General features: G+C 42.6%; 1 protein-coding gene across 1 annotated transcript in view; it reads right to left on the reverse strand.

Annotated features, from left to right (window-relative positions):
- Positions 1-13,393, reverse strand: part of SPATA18 (spermatogenesis associated 18) — a gene marked incomplete at both ends in the record, with an annotated part of 86,704 nt that extends 73,311 nt beyond the window's left edge. Inside the window, 5 exons of the mRNA XM_079763878.1 lie at positions 952-1,047; positions 5,551-5,663; positions 7,063-7,178; positions 7,291-7,396; positions 13,307-13,393. Coding sequence (XP_079620004.1) covers positions 952-1,047; positions 5,551-5,663; positions 7,063-7,178; positions 7,291-7,396; positions 13,307-13,393 — 518 coding nt within the window. The remainder of the gene's footprint in view (positions 1-951; positions 1,048-5,550; positions 5,664-7,062; positions 7,179-7,290; positions 7,397-13,306) is intronic.
- Positions 13,394-21,797: the final 8,404 nt, after the last annotated feature.

Genomic DNA, 21,797 nt, shown 5'->3' on the forward strand with positions numbered 1-21,797 from the left:
CAATTGGAACATGTGTGAAGCAACAGAACAGTATTCATATATATATATGAATATATATATATAATATTTTTAATACAATGTCCACTTGCTCTTTGAGGATGGAGGGAATATCAAAATGAAAATCAAGGAAGGTATATAACCTTAAATGATCAGTGTTTGTTTTTCCCTTCTAGAAATTTATCTTTAGAAAATACCCAGAAATTTTAACTAAGATTTGCCACAGAAATCACCACAATGTTATTTCTAATGCTGAAAATTGGTATCAAAGTAAATAGTCGGCGCCAAGACTGGTTTGGCTCAGTGGATAGAGTGTCAGCCTGCAGACTGAAAGGTCCCAGGTTCGATTCCGGTCAAGGGCATGTACCTTGGTTGCAGGCACATCCCCAGTAGGAGGTGTGCAGGAGGCAGCTGATCGATGTTTCTAACTCTCTATCCCTCTCTCTTCCTCTCTGTAAAAAATAAATAAAATATATTTTTTTAAAAAGTAAATACTCGATATTAAGGAAACACCCAAATGATGGAACATGATGCACCTATTCAAAAGTAAGTTCTGCAGAAGGCTTGTTTGTTTGTTTGTTTGTTTAGTAAGAGGGAAAAACAATGTTAACTGGACAAATGGGGTCCAAAATTGTAAACTTACACTTATTTTGTAGTCTTAACTCTATTTCTAATGTATGAATTGGAAGAAATGTCAGATGGTAACAGTAACTGGTTCTGGAATTATGAGAGGGTCTTTAGTTTCCTTTTTGCTACACTGTGCTTTGCAAATTCTCTCTATAGATAGGTAATGTTTTTGTAGTAAGAAAAATATATAAAACACTAATAAAAATATTGTTCCCTTTCCTCTTTGATTGTGAACAGATTCTTTCATATTGTAATGGGACACCAAGAAAGCTAAATGCAAAGATTAATCAGCAGGCTGCAATACTCCTGTCTTTTTTTTTTCCTTACTGCTTTTTTAGCTGATTTATTTCCTCCTCTGCAGCCAAAAGGGATATGGCCGATCTGTTCTTGGTTGCTTCAAGAGTCTTTGGAGTGTCAGCCAGACTGTAAGAGAAATCAGTAACTAAAGACAGATTTTCCAAAATTGGCAGACTTTCTAAATCAAGGCATAGGTTCTTTCTCTCTTGGGAATTTTTGGCATATGATATAAATTTGACATAAACAAGATCAAATTATAAGACATCTGCATTCAATCAGATGATATTACAAATATTGTAATACGCTTATATGCAAAAGCATGCTAACACCCTTTCTCAGTGTCAAACACAAAGAAATTATAAATCTACTACCCCCTAAAAGACTATGTAATAATTATTAACATTAAAATGTAAAGGACAAAAATACTTGTTCAATTCCTCCTTCTCACCCTCCTAATTCATTTACTCTAATTATACCAAGTCCCTAGGTTGCCTTACTCTATAAAATCTTCATTTTTATGCAATATACTAATACCTATTCTGATTACTTTGCACTATAAAGCTGAATTTGACTTAATTTTTCCAGACTTCCTAAATATAAAAAGAGATTATTTGCCCACCTATAAAGCCCTCCACAATTATACTTGACTACCAACTATTTCATGTCTTCCTGCCTCTGACTTCCATCACTTACTAAGCACGAGTTTCCTGTGTTTTCTGCATAGCTCAGTCACTGTTAGTTTTAATGACTCTCTCCATTGTAGATGTCATAGTAAATTATACTATTTCTTTAAGTCTGTCTAAATTTAAAAGGAAATGTGAATGTGCTGGGTGACAATGGATGAAGACCAATGGTCCTCGATTAAGTCCCCCCAGTGCAGTGAGAGATCATGGGTTGGCAAAGGTTTCTTGACTTAGCTGACCCTGCCTCCCTGGAACATCGCTTTCACCACAGTAGTCCTGCGGCTAAGAGAGGGCAACTGCTAACTAAACTCACAGTTGTCCTCATCCTTCAAGTGCTACTCTCCATCACCCTAACTCTCTCAAGTAAAGTTTGTCTACCCTTCTCTGGGCTCCTCCCACACTCAGCTCACACTTACAACCTCATTACAAACACACTGTGACCTACTTGAGGGCAAAGATTTTATTTTATTCATATCTTTATCCCAAGCACCTAAAACAGTGCCTGTCACAATGTAGATTTAAAAAACAAAAACAAAAAACCACACCCCCCCCCAAAAATAACACCCTGAAAATTAATGAACAAAATGTCTAAAGTCTAAAACAAAGCCATAGTAGCAATAACTCCAGGCCTACTGGAGGTTGAAAAGAAATTGTTGTGATCTAATTCAAATGTGAATATGTTACAGTTTTTTAAAAGTATATATGGGAAAATGAACATCTTATTAAGAGAAAATTGTAGAAAATTAAAAGGACAAGATAGACTAAGAAATGAAAGAGTATGAACAGGAATAAAGTAGGGTTTTTCCCTCTCAAAACATGGCATATATGTGTGAGTACATATACATATAAGCAAAGATACATGTTAATTTGGTACCCTTGGCTGACATACAGAGAGAAAAGAGGAACATTCATGTGCCAAGAATTGTTTTAAGCTGATGAACAGCTTTTTAAATTTTTTATTATGGACTTATTCATTCATTGATCAAATTACTGAGAATTTACTATGTGCCAGGCACAATGCTGGGTGCTAAAAATACAACAGTGTCAAAATATCAAAACAAATATGCAGTTCATCAGATCACAAATATGCAAACAAGTGTTTAAATGTCCCAAATTGTGGAAAGTGCTATTTTTAGGTCATTGTGAAAGAGAACTTGAGGAGGGTAAGAAGAAAGACCTTTTGCTGTATCGTGGTCACAAACAGACTCTGAGGAAGTCACATTTAAATTGAGACCTGAAGATAATCAAGAGCCAGCCTTGCAGAGAGCCCATGGAAGACTTCCATTGTTCTGAAGGAGCACGGGCAAAGGCCTCAAAGTGAAGAAGAAAAGGACATGGACTAGGTGAGGGGAGTCTGGCATGAGATGAGGGTGAAGCGAGAGGTAGGGTCAGATCGTGCAGGGCCCTGAGAGCCCTGGGAAGGCTGCTCACAGCTTTTAAGCAGAGTGATGACTTAATCAAGTAAAAATACATCTGTATTTTCTATGTGAGAAATGGCTTGTAGTAGATCAAGAATGGGAACAGGGAACCCAGTTGGAAGGCAATGAGTTGAGGCAAGAGGTATCAGAAGCTTGAAGCAGGGCAATGGCAGTACAATAGAAAGAAAGGGACAAGGGTGTGGGATGCTTAGGAGGCAGATTCAGCTCTATTCTAACAGACTGGGTATAGGAAATGCAGGAGACCGGGACTCCTAACCAGAGTCCAGGCATAAAATCCATTAGCATATCGCAGTCTTTCCATGTCTAGAGTTCATCACACCTGGGCAGACCTGTCCGCACTCAGCACTGTATTGGAGTCTGCACCTTGGGAACTGAGTCACAACCAAACTGGTCTCCTCAAGGACAGACCTGGGAACCTCCTTGGGTGGGTCACTCATTCCACCACAGGTAGCACCCTGGCTGTAGAGACAGAGGTAGGCAGAGTGAGAGAACGGGGAGAGAGATGACTCCCACAAAAGGGGGGAACAGCCTCCATCATTTGTAATGCCTTAAATAAAAGTAGAATATGAGCCACATATGAGTTCATAAAAAAAACAAAACTAGGAAATTCAGAGAAAAGCAACAAGCACCTTCCAGTGTGCAACTTCCAAATGGACGGTGGGGGATGGGGGTCATGTACATAGATAAAGAAAAATATACACATGATCAAGCAAATAGAGGGAAAGGTATAGGAAAGGGTATATGAGTGTTCCTAATACTATTCTTTCAAATTTTCTGTATTTGAAATTACTTCCAAATAAAAAGTTTTAAAAATGCATACAGTCCCTTTTTCTCAGTCCATGGTGCTCCTTATAGCTAACTACAGAGCCATAGTGACAAGAGAGAGAGGTAGGAACCTGGCTCCTATTGCTACTGATAAAAGAGAGAATCAGCAAACTCCCAAGCAACGATAGGCAAATGGAGAGACCTGGTCATCAGCAGCAGAGGCCAGTAAATGCCCCCAGGTGACCTAACCAGACAAGCCATAACTCAGCCTCCAGCAGCACAAGACACCAGTGTCCAGGAGGAACTGAAGCAAGCAAGAACCCAGCAGGCAGAACAAGACCAACCCCTCTTCTCTGGCACCAGGAGGGCATGCAAGCATCCCTCACCCCTAGATGTCAGTCTAAGGAAGGAGGAGGGAAATCAGACCCCTTGAGAGAGCAAACACAGCCCCTAAGGAAAGTCTGAACTTGGAATTAACTGAATATTTACACAAAAAGAACTACAATAAACCAGAAAAGAAGTGGCACCTTTAAGGATTCTCCTCACCCCACTCCAGATCAGCTGATATTAGTTTAAATGAGTTACAGAAATTCAGAGGAATTATGCCTTTTGTACCTTACAGTTGTAAACTTTGTTGCAGCTATAAAACTGCTCATTGATGATGGTTCCCATTAGAAAAATGGATGCGGGGAGGAGGGTGTGGAGATGCATGCAAGCACACACAAAGAAAAAGGTCTGGAGTAAAATATACCAAAATGTTAACAGGGGTGAATAACAAGTGATTTTCATTTTTTTTCTTTTGATTTTCATCTTTATATTCTTATTTATTGTATGCATTTTGAGAAAGAAACTTGTATTTTCTAATCAGGCAATTTTCTAAATCAGTAGAGATGTTTTCCATCTGAGGAAAGCTCATCAGAGAACAAGACAGAATGCCATACCCTATTCCATCACAAGCTTGAACTAGTTAAAAACAGAATCCCCTGCTGTCCCATATAGTATGTCAGCAATGGAATGATGCTGTGGGAGGAGAAATACCTTATTGATGGATGGGTTCATGTTAGGTGTGTTGAATGCAGTTGCATACACATTATATCTATCTTCCTCAATTATGACCCAAAGTTTGCAATTTTCTTTGCAGTGATTCCTTGAGCTTGCTACCCTGGTTTTGTACATACCAAGCATCTGATATGCTGCCTGACCCTGCTTAACTTTTTTAAACACTTTTTTATATCGAATAGTTATTCCAGAATCTTGAATTATTCATCATTTAAAAAGTCTGATCTCTCAGTCCCACCCCCAAGTGAGTACAACAAACAAATAAATGCAGCCTGCTTCATCCTGCTTTTGCTCTCCTTAATTTTTCTATTTACCCTCCTTAATCCTTTCCCTCTCACCTTTTCTCATTTCCCTCCCTGAAAATAGATTTTCATATAACAATCTTCCTCTGTTTACAAATATGGGCTGACAATAGGCCTATGGAAAAGAAGGGGCTCCAGGAATGGAGCCAAAGGGACCAGGGCCTTGGGGATCATATGGAAATCCTGGCCCCAAATTCAAAGACACTGACTCCCAACTCACACACTCACACACACACACACACACACACACACACACACACACACACTCACCATATTACTTATTACTCATTAGCAAATGTCTACATTTTATATGATCCTCCTTTCAAACCTAAAAATAATAAGCAACTCTTTTTGGAAAAAGATAACTTGCATTCCTCTTACTCGTCTTGAATCTGGTTGATTTGATTATGAGTTGAGCTCAGCTCCACTTCTAATTGTTTCATCTCCCGATCCCGACCACCAACCTCTTTCTGTCTCTCCTTCTCAAATGTGTCCTAGAAAGATACACACATAAAAAAAATAGTCAGAATACATGAAACAGCAGAGACAGATTGCACAAGGATTATGCTGAACAAAGGAAGTCAAGCACAAAAGAGGATATAATGTATGTTCCATTCACTTGCAGACAAAATTAACCTGGAATGATAAAAGTCAGAAGAGTGGTTGCCCTGAGGGCAGAGGGGCATGCTTGGGAAGTGGCACAGGAATGCTCTGGAGTGATGGAAATGTTTTATATCTTGATAGGAGTGTGAGTTACCTGGATACATGCATTTGTCACTATTCATCAACCTATGGATGTCACTATAGTTAAGTTATACCTCGATTTTAAAAACAGACATTTAAATATCATCCTATATGTCTATACCCAGAATAACATGCATAGGGGGTAAAAATTTCAAAAGCATATGAAAATCCCCAGGGGGAGAAATTGCTTAAAGACAACGGATGACGATTGTACTTACCACATATACGTTGCTTCTCGTGCTTATCACATTTAATTCTCACAATGACTCTATTAGGCCAGCAAAAGCATTGTCCCAATTTAGCAAATGTGGACACTAAAAAATAAAGGTTAGGCAACCTCCCCAGGACTATAGAAGAGGGACAAGAATTCTGTCCAGTGATCTCCAAAGAAGAATCCTTCAGCCACTGCCTCATAAGGCCCTGTTGCTTAGAACAGCCTGCTCAACATGCTTTAATTTTGGAAAGAAATTTATGGAGATCCATGTAAGCATTTAAAGTCAAGGTCGCTAATGTCTTGCTTACCCAAATATAATAATGCCAATGCCTTAAGCAAGGTATGCATTCTGTTTCCAGTCTGATCTTCCCCTGTTAAGACTCTGACACTGTCCATGGAAACCACCAAGATCAACCACCAATTATGAGACCCTTTGTCAGTCTACCAGAACTGAGCTTCCTTCTTATCTTGGAATTTTCCAATTAATTGTATTTCACTCTTTCCGAATAGAATACTGAGCTTTCCCCATCTAATAATCTCTTTCTCTCCTGAACCCCTTGGTACCCTGTCTGGAGGACTAATTCATCATTTAAAAGTTACTATTTAATGCCTAGTGTGGGCCAAGCAATGTCTCAGATGTAGATCATCCCCAGGCCCTTTTTATAGCTGAGGAGGCCGAGGCTCATTGATTTGCCTGGTCATACCACTAGTAAGGAGGCCAAGCTGAGATTTGAATCCAGGTTTGTCTTAAGAGAAAATTCGATCCAATATGCCCCACACTACTGTAAACAGGAACTCGCCTTTTATACCTGTGTCCCAACTCCCTAAGTAGAGTTGAGTCCCTCTCTAGGTCAAAACTGTATCTTACAAATGTTTGAGTTCACAGAGCCTGACCATGGTGCTGAAAATCAAGGGGAATCCTTCAGCATCCTTACCTGTAGAGAGGGGACCTTGCTGTCAATAGGTTTTCCCAGGGAAGCAGCAGTAAAGGAGGCCTCCAGCCAAGGCAAAAGGCGTGATTTGATTACTTCCACACCATCATAACGTCCTCCTAGAAGAATCCACAAGTCAGGTCAGCGAGAGAAACCCAAGCACGCCAACTCAGTCAGAGCGCACAGCGTAAAGGGGTGAGGGCTGGATGGGAAAGCTGAGGCCATTCTCACCTTCTTGAGCTGTTGTAGTGAGGATTCCAAAGAGTTGTCCCTGCATCTTGGCAACTTGTTCAATGAATTCCAGGCAATAACTTAGATTCTGATCACATGAGTTTGACTGCAAAGCCAAAACAGTAGGCATCAGTATAATTAATTCTTCACTCCCCCGGCAGGTAGACAAGGGCCTCACTTTATACCAGGGGTATGCTCCCAGAAGCAAACACTGCTGTGCATTCACCAAAACACGGTTACCTTGCCTCCGGGGCACACAGCTCGAGCGCTTCCCCCAGCTTGTTTGTGGGGCCGTGTAACTGCGTGAGTTCAGGTCCGTGGGAAGGAAAGTGATGGGTGCCACTTCGGGGTGTGACCCCAAAGAAAACCTCTTGAGGGATTCTCTCCTTTTCTGCTTGCCCCATCTGCCAGCCAATTGCAGAGGACCCCAAAGGCTTAACGGGTGGTAAAGCCACAAGATTTGGGAAGCTGCTAATTGAACACTCACAATGACTGTTACATAATTGAGAAAGTGTATTTGTGGGTGTTAAACCACTGAGGTTTGGGAGTTATTTTAACATCATTAACCCTGACTCACTACTCAACAGAATCCTGCAACAAGTCCTTTCATAAAGTGAATAAGCCTTCTATAACAGTACAAATCATTGCTCCCTAACTCATCTGCTTTATTGGTTCTTGTCCTCTACCTAAGTTCAATATGTACACAAAGAACACTACTTGTTAACAGTAAACAGGTATTGCTGGGTTGAGGATAATGGAGAAGAAGACAAAAAAGATGAGCCAGGCCATATGGCACTTGCAGATGAGTGGGGGAGACAAGAGGTAGACCAGTGGTCGGCAACTCATTAGTCAACAGAGCCAAATATCAACAGTACAACGACTGAAATTTCTTTTTGAGAGCCAAATTTTTAAACTTAAACTATATAGGTAGGTGCATTGTTATTAACTTAATTAGGGTACTCCTAAGCTGGCCTTTGCTAAAAACTCAGGGGGCCAAACAGCCGCATGTGGCTCGCGAGCCGCAGTTTGCCGACCACTGAGATAGACAGTTATCCTGCAGTGGAATAGTAAGTCTTAGCATGGGGGTGCACACAGGTCAACTCAAGAGCCCATTGTCTTCAAAATTCAGAGAAGACTTCTTCCCAAGAGTAAGTATAATCTAGGTGAGAAGAAAACAGGCAGACTAGGGGAAAGGGTTGGTTCAAGGGACTGTGGAACATCGAAGCAGTAAGAGCAGAACGTGAAGAAGCCAAGAGGTAGGTCTTTTCGCTATTATCCTGCCTTTGTCATCTCCTTGGTGAGCTGCTACTATTTCTCATTAGCTAAACCTCTAACTGAGTCTAATACTAAAGGAAGGGACACAGCTGTAAGCAGCCAACAAATCCTATGGGTGTAAAAATGCATAGATTGATATGTCATCTCAAGCCGTTATAAGGCACTAGTAGTGGGCACTGTAAATCCTGAGACAGGAAGTGTGTTACAAGGAAGATAGAAACTAGAATAAATAGGAAAGTTGAGATGACCTCTAGCCAAAAGTTGACAAGAAAAATGCATATCGGTAGCACAAGGGAAGTGCCCTGTGGACAGAGGCTGTGCCTGCCCTGATCATTCACTGTTGTATTTCCAGCCCTGCACTCTAGAGTCTCTATATATTCAAACACAGTATTAGATGGATGAGTGAACATAAGACAATTCACTCATTTTGGATTTATTACATCCCTCCTAAGTGCCAGGCACTATTCATGCTTGTATATATAAACTCAGTTAAGCCCCATGATAGTAGGCTATGAGATAGAAGTACCTTTATTATTATTCCCTTCTTCAGATGAGAAAACTGAGATGCATAGAAGTTAAATAACTTGCCCAAGATTACTTAGCTAATAAAATGTCAGAACTGGGATCAGAACCTTAGCTGCCTAGTTCCAGATCCCATGCTCTTAACCACTAAATGATACTGACTTTTATTTTATGTTTTTTTCTTTTCTTTTTTATTGTTTTTTATGTGTGTTTTTTTTCTTTATTGATTAAGGTATTACATATGTGTCCTTATCCCCCAAAGATCCCCCCCCCCACTCATGCCCTCACCCCCCTGGATACTGACCTTTAGATGGTGATTATTGCTGGGAGTAGAGGGAGGACTAGATGATGTGACAGAGAGGGAATGAGAAGGGTGGTTAGGGAAGGCCTCTCTGATGAGGAGACCCTGAGCTAAGTCCTGAATGCAGAGGCTAGAGAGGGAGCGTGTAGGGTTGTGGAAACAGCAGGGGCAAAGGCCATATATAACAAAAAGGAGTTTAGTAACCTTGAGAACCAATAGTAGGTTCTCAAGGTTACCGCAGGAGGCCAGAGAGGTTGGAGGGCCTTCCAAGGAGTTTGGATAGAATGGACTCATCATTGCTTAGGGGGGGGCTGATGGTTTCTTTTCCATGCCTGGTAAAAATACCTGGTGATGAGCTCTGTTGTAGCATTGATTTCTGTTTTAGCCATTTGCTTCTCTGTCTCATCCTCTATCCCTTTCTCCTAAGAAGACTGTGTGTTTTTAAAAAATGATTTTGCATTTCTCATGTTTGTATCAATTGCCACTAGTATCCATAGCAAATCGAAGGGCCCAACAATATTTGATGGATGAGTGACTAAATGAATGAGTGACTTAGCCCAATACTGACGGGATTAGAGCATTTGGAGCACACAGCTTACACAGCTATCTCCATTCCTTCCTTGTTGAACCAGCAGCTCCCTGCCCTCGCTGTTTAACTCCTGCACTTGTAACACTGACCTTCAATTCCCCTTTCAGCCTCTGCCCCCTGGCTAGACCATGCCACGTGCTAGGGGTCATGCCGACCTGAAGGAGTGTCTCAACTTTGCCACTTGTCACAAGTTCTATGTGATGCGGCACAGGTTACCTCTCTGAGCCCACTTCCTCTCCAGAAATAAGGATAGATAGTGCCTTGCAGAATGTTAAGAGAATTAAATCAAAATAATGCATTTTCAGCACCTCAGAGACAGAAGTGTTCAACAATTGGTGCCTTGAGGTGGCAATCGGTATTGAAAGGAGCAGTGGATTTAGGAATAAGGCAGACATTGGTTCAAATCTGGTTCTCCACTTACTAGTCACATTCCCTTAGAAAATAAATTTCAAATATGAGCCACCATTGTTTATATTTAGGAGGTGGTTGACCTCACGAGCTAACTTAGGTGCAGAATAGAGGAGATACACAATAATTAAAAGTATTATTATGATATTGTTACTATACTAGAGGCCCAATGCACGAAATTTGTGCAAGAGTAGGCCTTCCTTCCCCCAGCTGCCGGCACGGGCTTCCCTCTGTCACCGGGACCCTGGCTTCCCTCGCAGCCCCAGCTTCATCCAGAAGATCGTCTGGAAGGACGTCCAGTCTAATTAGCATATTACACTTTTATTATTATAGATGCTCCTTTGCCTTGCCCCAGTGCCTGGTATAAGTACGTGCTCAAAGGAATGTTTGCCAAATGTTTGTCTGCACAACTTAAATAACAGAAGAGAATATACCGTCAGTTCCTGTTCCCAACACGCTGCAACTTCTAACACAAAACATTGCCCAAGATACTCAAGTTTCAATAGGGTCACATTACCAAACATGTACTCACACAGGTAAATAAAATACAGGTATGACCTAATTATCCTGTCTCTTAATTCCAAAGCACAGACTCACAAAATTCCTTTCTTCATAAATCATTGAGTTTCTATTGGATGGAAGGACTTGGGCTGGCAGCTCAGGACACACCACCATATTAAAAATAAATAAAAATTTAGAAATGTTGCCTGCTGTCAATGAGCTCACCGGCTGGAGAAGCAGGAGGGAGAATGGGAAACATACCTGGGTTGAATAATTACCTTATAGTTGATTAAGGGTTCTGGGTGGATAGCGAGCTGCTGAAGGGGCAAAACGCACACTGGTGATGGGTGAAGGGTAAGAGGTTAGGGCATTTCAAGGGGAGAAACAGCAGGTAACAGGGCAAGAAACAAGGTATATTATAGGGGAAAGTGGAATGCAGGGTCCAGGGACCAAATAGCAAAGGACTTCATTTGTCACATGGCCTCTGGGCTTCATCCCATCCCTGAAAGATATAGCAGGGCAAATAAAGAAGCATGGGTATGACATGGTCAGATTTGCTTTGCATTTTACAAAAATCCATCTGGCAGAAGCAGACTCCATAGAGTTTGGATCAGAGCGTCTGCTGGCAGGGCAGGAGGCAGTTTTAACATCTGGCTGATGGATGTTGAGGGCTGTGGAGATGCCAAGGGTCCACTAAAGGTCCTTCCGAGCCTCATGTCACATCTGGATCCACTAAGGTCCCACTGATGCTGTCATTACCCGAGGAGGACGTTGGGAGGTTTGGAAACAAGTAAGAGGTGTAGGGATGATGCTGTTTGGGGGACAGGTTAGGGGGTCTGCAGGACCTTCAGAGGGAGATGTCCAGTCACAGGGCCTAACAATTATTCTGAGACTTTGTAGCAAGTAGACACTTTTAAAGGGGGGAGGGGGGGGAGTGGCTAAGGCCTTTGTGATAAAGAGGTAAATCTTCATTTCCTGCAATCTTGGAGAAGGAATCGTCAGTGTGGGTTCTTTAAAAGAGTTCAAAGGGGATAAACGCTAACACTAGGAAGGCAGGCCCAGGAGAAGGCTGTCGTTGTTCTTGGATTACCCACCCGCCCTGGGAGCTCTGGTTCAAGGGTGAGTGGGAAAGCCTAAGGGATGCAGGACGGCAGCCAGTTGCATTTTTCCTGTGGGATTTTAGAAACAAGCGGATGTAGACTCAACAAACTGAGATCCGAAAAGGAACTTTATGTATGATCTAGCCCAGTCTCTCCCCTTTAACTGGGACCCAGGGAGGTTAAATAAACGGCCCGTGTCATTCAGCTAGTACCAAGCAGAAACAGACCTAGAACCTAGGGGTGCCGAGTCCGGGTCCCCAGCTCTGTCTGCCTGGCAGTTAGTTCTACTTGTTATTAAGAGTGGAACTGTCTTAGTTAAGATGGACAGACCAAATGTAAAGTAAATTCAGCACCGGAGTTCTACCTTCTGTGTGGGGTAATGGGAGCCCGCGTGGGGATGGGGGGGGGGGGGCGGGGGGGCTGGTAGAGACTTAAAGAGCGCCCTGGGTTTGCTGACAGAATGTTGGCCTCTGACAGACGCCCTGGCAACAGGCCTTCTGAAGTCTGCCTTGGTGTGGAAGCTGCGACTACAGGCCATGCCGACCAACACACCAGTGAAACCCGCAATGCTGAGAAGTGACCGTTTCACTCACTTCTGGGTAATAAATACTGGGTGTGTTCTTTAAAAAAAATCTATTCTGATGCAACTCCTGGGTATCCTCCTAGAGCAGTGGTCGGCAAACTCATTAGTCAACAGAGCCAAATATCAACAGTTACAACGATTGAAATGTCTTTTGAGAGCCAAATTTTTTAAACTTAAACTTCTTCTAACGCCACTTCTTCAAAATAGACTCGCCCAGGCGGTGGTATTTTGTGGAAGAGCCACACTCCAGGGGCCAAAGAGCCGCATGTGGCTCGCGAGCCGCAGTTTGCCGACCACTGTCTAGTGGGAGACTTGCGGAGAAGCAGGGGTTGGAGTGTAGTCCAAGACGATAGGGAGGTGGATTGCTGGCAGAAGGGACGGGAGGGAGCGTGAAGGGCTTGACCTTCAGACCCCTGGCAGATCGCAGGCCTTTCCCGTTGCTAGGGCTGCCAGCGTCCTTGGTTACCACTCCAGGGGCTGCGCTCTCTACAGCTCCACTCCGGCAGGAGCGCATCCCCAGCGCCACCTCGCGTCGCGGGAAGAAAAGGGCGCCGCCAGCAGACACCTGTGGGTCCTTCCTTCCCCGCGTTCCGGGTACGTGGCTGGTAGGGGTCCCAATCACCGGGGCTTTGCAAAGCGGCACCCCGACGCCAGGCCTAACCACCCCCCGCGGAGGAGGGCTGGCTGTGGAAGGAGCTCGAGGGAAAGCCGGCCCAGGCTCTCCCACGCCGACTCACGTTGTAATCCCTCTGCCAGCGCTCCAGGTTCTCGAACATCGTGCGTAAAAAATCGTTGGAGACCAGTTTCCTCAGGTTTTCCGCCATCGCTGGTTTTTCCGCGCGGTCCGGCTCTGGGAGATGGAGACTTGGAGGGAACGGGTCGGTGGCCTCCGCTGGACCGCAGGGCGACGAGGCGGGCAGGTGGTTATCTTCCGGAGGGGCTCAGAGTTCGGCCGATGTTTCCATCCTCCCCCTCGGGTCTGACCGGGCAGGGTTTGGGAAGCCGGGGGGAGGTGCCCTGGGCCACAGCCTCCGCGCCTCATCCGCTGCCCGGCGCGGTCTCCTGGCTCCCCCGCGGCCCGCCGCGAGCCCCGGCCTTAAATACCCGGGCGATTATTAAACAAACCTTGACGTGGGCGGGCGGCTGCTAGGGACGCGCGCCCCGGGCACCGAGGCAACGCCGGGGCCACCGCCCAGCCCCCACGGCGCCCTCCCTTCACCTCCGCCCCGCAGCCCTCCTGCTCTCCTCCGGGGTCCGGGACACCCTCCGAGGGCGTGCAATGCTGCTGATCCTGTTGCTGCTCTTCCTCCTGCTGCTGCTGCTGATGCTGCTGGCCGAAGGCGAGTGGGCCCTGTGCTGCTGAGTCTGCAGGTGGGGCCTGGGGCTGGAGGACGCCAAGACTACATCCGGATGGCAGCTGCGCGGGACCGGCCGCAGTGCGGGGTGGAGGGCTGGGTGGGGGACAGCTGAAGGCCTCTTGTCTAGAAAAAGCAAAGGTTCCTTCCCCGTCGAAGTTTTGGGTCTGGAAAGCACGTTTGGCTCCTTCTTTATCCTTCCACTTTCCAGGCTTTTAATTCTTCGTCTGTAACACCTAAGAAACTTGCTTTAACTAAAATTCCAATTCTTCCCTCTTCAATCTTTTGCAATGCTCCATGGCCCACTGGGTGGGTGCCCAAGTCATTAGATTTTTAGTTCGAGGATGTTCACAATGTAATCCCTCGGGATTGGGCCAGATTTGGTAGTGTATTTTTAGACTCGTTGGGCACTTTAAAGTTTCATTGGACTCTGAATTCTCCAACTGAGACTCTGTGGAAGTTCAGACCTGGTTTGACACTGTTTCAAAAGGATGGAGTGAGCCACAGTGGATAGTTTGAACTACTTAAGAAATGAAACCATTTCAACCTTCGTTAAGCACTTCAGAAGCCCTTATTTCACATGCCATCAAATGATGTATCGATTGCAAATCATCCTTATCTACTCATTGAAACAGTGGGAGTGGGGCAGGGCCTCAGCTTGCTAAATACTTTAATTCAGTTCCATTTCCTCAGGTACTTGAAATTACATGAACATTGTATTGTGTCCAAGTACCATAAAATTCAGAATTTTGATCACCTCTTGTTTTTATTTCTCTTCATTACAGTGGTTTTATTGTTCTCTAATAAAAAATGAGAGGCTCATTTCTGGGAACAGTGTTCCTACTATTTTCTGTAGAACACAAAAATAAGGGCTCTAAGGGTACATAGCACATATTATTTTATCACTGTAGAATAATTACTAAAGAAAAACATCACAAAAATCCTGTTAAATATGTATTAGACGCTCTCTTCCTTGAAAAGAATATAAAGGAAGACAAAGGGGATGGAGAAAATTTTTACAAATTTCTTAATTTGGAACCAATTTCACATTTTAATAGGCAACTGGAATCTTCAACAGTCCTATTTACATATTCATAAAAAACAAATTGAAATATTATGTCAGATTAGGGATTAAATCCTCTTCCTTGCTGTGGGCACTTTAACTGCTAATTCTTGGTTTCATCATCTTTAAGGAGGGATGATAATTCTTACTTCACGGAATTATATGAGATTAAATAATTCATGCCAATTACTTAGAGCACAGTGCTTGGCATATACTGTCAGTGCTTCATAAATGCTGTGTCACTACCACTACAAATGTAGATCACAGTATTATATTTTATATATATTTTTATTGATTTCAGATAGGAAGAGAGAGAGATAGAAACATCAATGATGAGAGGGAATCATTGATTGGCTGCCTCCTACCACGCCTCCTACTGAGGATTGAGCCCACAACTTGGGCATATGCCCAGGACCCTTCAGTCCGCAGGCTGAAACTCTATCCACTGAACCAAACCAGCTAGGGACACAGTATTATATGTAATGGGGATAGTTAGGTTGGAAATGATCTAAATCTTCAACAATAGGATTCAACAATGATTATTTTGCAACAATCATTGAGTGATTGTCTTCAACAATCATTCGATGAAATGTTGCAAAAAAAAATCTTATGACCAAAGAATATCTAGTATCTAAGCATTCTTACAATATAATGCAAAGTAGAAAAAGCAGGATATCAAATGTCACTTATATTGTGTGATATGCAATATGAACGCCAGGTATAATTATCTTGACTTTAATATGCTCCTTTATATCTTTCTCATTTTCCAAATTTCTACCAGGAATATAAATTGCTTTTATGAAAACTTATTCAGAAACAAAATTACCCAAGAACATTAACCACCTTCAAAAAAATGTTAGCCAAAATATCAATATTTAATCTGAATCAAAACAGAATATGCTTTGAGTAAAACAGAATATGCTTTGAGCAAATGTCCGTATTACTAAGGTAATAATTAAACTTATAGAGTCCTAGGATAAAATGCATCTTTGAAATCCCTTAAGAATATGCTACCTGATATTACTTATCTCTACAGTGCTCTAGCCACACAACTAGATTCAAGACGCTTAAGGTCTGTAGTCATTTTGTACTTCTTGGTTTCCTTAGAACTCTGGAGTGTGGTGGTGCATAGTAGAAACTTTTTATTAATAACAAAGAAGCATAGCCTGGCCCGCGTGGCTCAGTGGTTGAGGTTTGACCTATGAACCAGAAAGTCACAGTTTGATTCCTGGTCAGAGCACATGCCCAGGTTGCGGGCTTGATCCCCAGTGTGGGGCGTGCAGGAGACAGCGGATCAATTGCTCTCTCTCATCACTGATGCTTCTATCTCTACCTTTCCCTTCCCCTCTAAAATCAATAAAAATAAAATTGTAAAAACTAAACTTTTAAAAAAAATAACAAAGAAGCATAGCACTTAATGAGTCAAAACAAAGGAAATGTTTTAATATTCATAATTTACCCCCACTACTTCCAAAAAAGGATCTGAAATGGTTTACAGTAAAAGACTTGCAGAAAATATCATTGTTATTTTTTAATGGAAAAGCAAAATTGAGCATCGACTTATGAGCCAGGATGCCATGGTTCGAGTCCAGGTCAGGAAGTCACAGTTTGATTCCTGGTCAGAGCACATGCCCAGGTTGCTGGCTCGATCCCCAGTAGGGGGCATGCAGGAGGCAGCTGATCAATGATTCTCTCTCATCACTGATGTTTCTCTCTCTCCCTCTCCCTTCCTCTCTGAAATCAATAAAAATATATTTTTAAAAAGCAAATATGCCCCAAATTTAAGCCTATGTAGTAAGATTGAGCCATATTTTACATTTATTTCTGAGCTCTGTGGAAGCCAAAGCAGAAAAGAAAATGAGGGTTATGAATAGTGATTTTTAAAATATAGATATCAGTTCTTTGAATGTAAATGCATTTTCTAAAGTATGTTTATTCTTTTTCAAAGAGTATAGAACAACAGAGATGAAGGTGTCTTTAACAACCCCCTATCTTAAAGGAAAATATAGGGGCAATCTTCATGTGATTGTTTCTTGCAGTCACCTTCCATCAATGCCGAAGGGATAACACTGAGACACATGTCATCAAAGAGAGGGACAAGCACCTGACACCCATCTCTTAGCTCTGGCGATGTTACTTGCTACACACTTAGAAATTCCATACCTGTAGGAATAAGTGGACATCCTCATAAATGCCCTAAATAATGATCCCCTCCTCAGAGCTTCTTTGAGTACGGCCTAGCAATCAATTAAAGAAAGAGCTAGAGCCTGGAGTGCAAATAGTCTTTCTGATTAAAGAAGAATCCATATGCTTCAAATTCCAAGCGAGCAGTCAATAAGATAGAGGTTCTGTTCAAAAAGTTGGTAAGCCTACTTTTGTGTATATATGGAAGAAAATGTCAGCTACATAAAGGTTCTATTTGGAGAATATTTTGACATTCTAATTTTATCCCAATTTGGTTATTTTAGGACATTACCAACTAGGCAATTACTTGGAAAGGAAGAATAAAAAGCAAACCTTTCTTTTGTGATACACTTTTAGGTATCTTGGAGAAGCTGAAAGAACAGCTAACTTGGAACATGGACTCTTGCTTTATCTCACACTCTGCCTATAGTATTTTCATGACTTCACATAACACTTTAATCACTCTGAGCCTCATTTTTCTGTATTTGTATAATTTAAAAAATGGACTAAATGAGTTCTAAGATCTCTTGTAGTTGTGACATTCTTCAATGCTAATGTTGTTTTTAAACATACTGGTTAAGGTTCAGATTGAGCAAATCTTGCCCTTTGTTTCAATTTTTGGTTCACAGTTCAGTTCGAGTCAAGCCTTGGTTTTGAGAGCATTAGCTAGTCATCAAAAGTTGAGCCTCTTTCTTGAGTACAATTTATTCTCTGGAATAACCTAACCTCTAAGAAACAAACAAGGTATTTTTCCATAGCTGCACTTTAAATCAATTTACACCCAGCTCAAACTGACAAAAATCTTCCTAACTCCCCCAACCCCTCAGAGCTCATCACTCTCATCTTTACGTTTTCTGTCTTTATCTTTCAGAAATGTTAACAAATACTGTTGCAGTTATCACAGGATATTGTACTCATTTGTCTGCCTCCGGTATCAGCTTTGTGAGCTTCTTAATGAAAAGGAAGAGGCTTATTTAGCTTTATTATCTTCAGTAGAGCAACTGTTATGTTCTAGACCCTCTACATAGTTTGATACACTAAATTTAAAAAGCGGGGGAGGGAGGGAGGGAGGAAGAAAGGAGGGAGATGATTGGCTCTTTTGTATCTGATGTCATAATCCCTTTGAGTTTGAAGAAAGCAAATGTAATAGCCAGTTGGTGTTCTATGGCATCATAATTCTCTCGCCCAGCCAGAAACCATTTGTCCTAGAGAATGTAATGGCCTGAACATCTGGATGGAATAAGCTTCTGAACGTCCTTAGTTTTTGTCCACTCTGAATTTTACCCACATTGGTCAGCGGGAGAGATTTTTAATTTGGGATTTGAAGAAGCCAATGAAAGATTAACAGAATCACTCAGTGACGTGAGAGCTGTGTGTGTAGTTTCATGCTACACTGAACATGAATATAAGCAATAAGCTACAGATATCGATGATGGGATCCTTATCAGATGTCCCGTTCTTCCCCACTCAGGACAGCGTAGCTAAAGAATAACCTGTTCTGCTCTGGTCCGGATGCTTTTTCAGGCGCCCCCTGATTCTCTTCTGTGTGTGCCGTGCCGCTCGTGGCCCACAGCTGCCTGCTTTAGGAGCTTGCTCCTTTGGGTCAGGGCCCTGCCTGCATGAAGTTTCCTTTAGAGTCAGTGTCTCCTGGTGGTATTGTTAGGGCACGTTGTCTCCCTGTAGGTGGCAAAACACTAATGTGCCCACTCAGTGTTCTGTCACCTGACAGTTCGAGGTCCCCAGTTTACCAGCTTCCTTTGGTCCTTGTTCTCTGCCACACTGGAAGGGGAAAATGCTTTTCAAAACCCACCCACTGGAGAAAGAACTACAGTTGACCCTTGAGCAAAATGGGGGTTAGGAGTGCTGACCCCTGCAAAATGGTAAATTTGTGTATAACTTTTAACTCCCCCAAAAACTTAACTAGTAGCCTACCATTGACCAGTGCCTGACCGAAAACATGAACAGTTCATCAACATATTTGGTATGTTATATGTATTACATACTGTATTCTTACAATAAAGTAAGCTAGAGAAAAGAAAGTGTTAAGAAAATCATAAGGAAGAGAAAATACATTTACAGTACTGTATGTATTCATTGAAAAAAAAAAAACCTGCATATAAGTGGCTCTGCACAGTTCAAATCCACGTTCAAGGGCCAACTGTAACTGGCTGGGATGTGAGCTGAAGAAGTAATAACAATAAGCACTCCCTGTCCCACGGGACAGAAGTAATAACAATAAGCATTCCCTGCTCAAAGCAACAGTTCAGAATTTTTCTGAAAAAAATATGCCCACTATTGATTAAACCACAAAAACAAGAGGAAATTTTTAATATATCACAACTGCATCACCTTAGCATCTAAATGAACTATAGGACATTTGTAACAAACATGGTATAGAAGGAAAAAATAGATTGAGTGAGGTATTTTAGGACCACAAGATGGCCCTCCTAGTTCAACCCAGGTTTCCATCGTTACCATTAGTTCAAAAAAGAAGGCATTCTTGCCCTCAGTTTTTCAGCTCTGCTCGCCAAATACATGGCTCTGTGAAGCACTCATTGAAGGGGTGAGCTTAGGACACATTAAGTTATTGCAAAGGTACAGTGAGCATGATCTACATTGTAAGATACCCTTCCACACCCCAGGAGAGGGACATGGGATGGCATGAGGGCAGTCCTAGCATGAAGGATGTTGAAATACATCTTTTTAGCACATTTGATAAAACATTTACTAAATTTCTAGTGGGACAGAAACATCTGCCTTAATCAGAAAGCAAAATCAGACTTGGTCCCTACTTCCTAGGTCTCACAATCTATGCTAGAGAGAGATACACAACCATGGTTGAATGCGACAAATTACATGAGGTAAATATAAAATCCCATGGCAACACTGACTCTCCCCTTACCTCCTCCTCCATCCCCTGAAGAAAGGATCAGGGAAAGCTACAGAAGAAAGTGACATAGAGAGCCAGCTCTGGAAGGATGGAGAGGAGTTCACCAGGAAGAGAAGAGAACATGGAACAGGATGGACAGCAGCAAAGAGACATGAAATTGCACGGAGAGGCAGGGAATGATGACTGCTAGTTCCGTGGGATCACAGAGTCAGAGAAAAGACTGGAAAGACGGTTCTGAGTTCAGCTACGATGAGTCTTATATGTCAGGCTAACAAAGTGATAACTAGCCTGGCTGGCGTGGCTCAGGGGTTGAGTGTCAACCTATGCACGGGGAGGTCATGGTCAGATTGCAGGCTCAATCCCCAGTGTGGGGTGTGCAGGAGACAGCCAATCAATGATTCTCTCTCATCATTGATGTTTCTCTCTCCCTCCCCCTTCCTCTCTGAAGTCAATAAAAAAATACTTTTTTTAAAAAAAAAGGAGAGAGATTTATTTTGTAGGCAATAGGGGAAGCAGCAAAGGACTGTAAGTAGAAAACCAGTATGTTCTGGTATCTCTATGATATCCCGTTGGAGGTTCTAGGGGCTAACTTTGGAGGAGCCAGGACTGGACCCAGGAAGCACACTTAGGAGACACAGAGATGAGAGTGAATGGGGTTCTTCTCTGGGGTGATGCCTGGTGAGCATTAGAGTGGACACATGTCAGAAACACTCGGGTATTAGTAATATTTTTTACACAATAGAAGAAAATCAGCCCCATATTCATCCATCAAAGTTACTAAGTACATATTATATGCGTGTCTCCTAATGTGTTCAGGATTTGGAGCAACCGAAATAGGAACACGTTGCCCCTGCTTTGTAATGAGTTTACAGTTCCCTTGGGAGAAAACCACACATGTATGTGTGAAAGGTAAAATAACATCAGGTAGTGTTTTATTAAGTATCAAATGGGGGTCACAAGCAGTTGAAAAGAGAGAGCAATAATGATTGGCTGTTACTGTCAGGAGGAGGTGGAACAGATGAGGTTAGTCCTTAAAGATGAATGAAATTTGGGGAAGCATAAATTCCAAGACAAGACAGACGGGCAAGTACGTAAATGTTAGCGTAGTCGGGTACGTGTGACAATAGAGACATACTTGGGGATCACAGACAGGGGCACAGGAATCAGAAATGTGTGATGACGAGACAGATGAAGGAAGGCTTTCCAGAAGACATGTTCCTGGAGCTGTTTTAGTGGACAAGTAAGAGGACAGCTAGATGAAAAAGAGAAATACCCACATTTGCAAAGGCACAGGGACATTAACGACTTGATGTGTCCAGGCAAATAAATGGGAACGGCAAACGCTGCACGCGGCTGGAGTAAAGAATGAGTTGTTACCACCAACTCGATGGCTTCAGACAACAGAGATACAGTCTCTCAGAGTTCTGGAAGCTAGAAATCAGCAGAGTAAGTTCCTCCGGAGGCTCTGAGGGAGAATCTGCTCTGTGCCTCTCTCCCAGCTTCTGGTGACAGACTTCCTGTCCTGGGCCTTGTAGACACATCAGCCCAATCTCTGCCTCTCTCCATATCATCCTCGCCTCTGTGTGTGTCTCTGTCCTCTCCACTTATTTTAATGACACCAGTCATTAGATTTAGGGCCCACCAAAATCCAGAGTGATCTTATCTTGAGATCCCTGACTTAATTACATATGCAAAGACCCTATTTCCAAATATCATCCCATTCACCTGTACCATGA

The sequence above is a fragment of the Cnephaeus nilssonii genome, assembly GCF_951640355.1.
Source record: "Cnephaeus nilssonii genome assembly, chromosome: 1".
In the NCBI taxonomy this organism is placed as follows: domain Eukaryota; kingdom Metazoa; phylum Chordata; class Mammalia; order Chiroptera; family Vespertilionidae; genus Cnephaeus; species Cnephaeus nilssonii.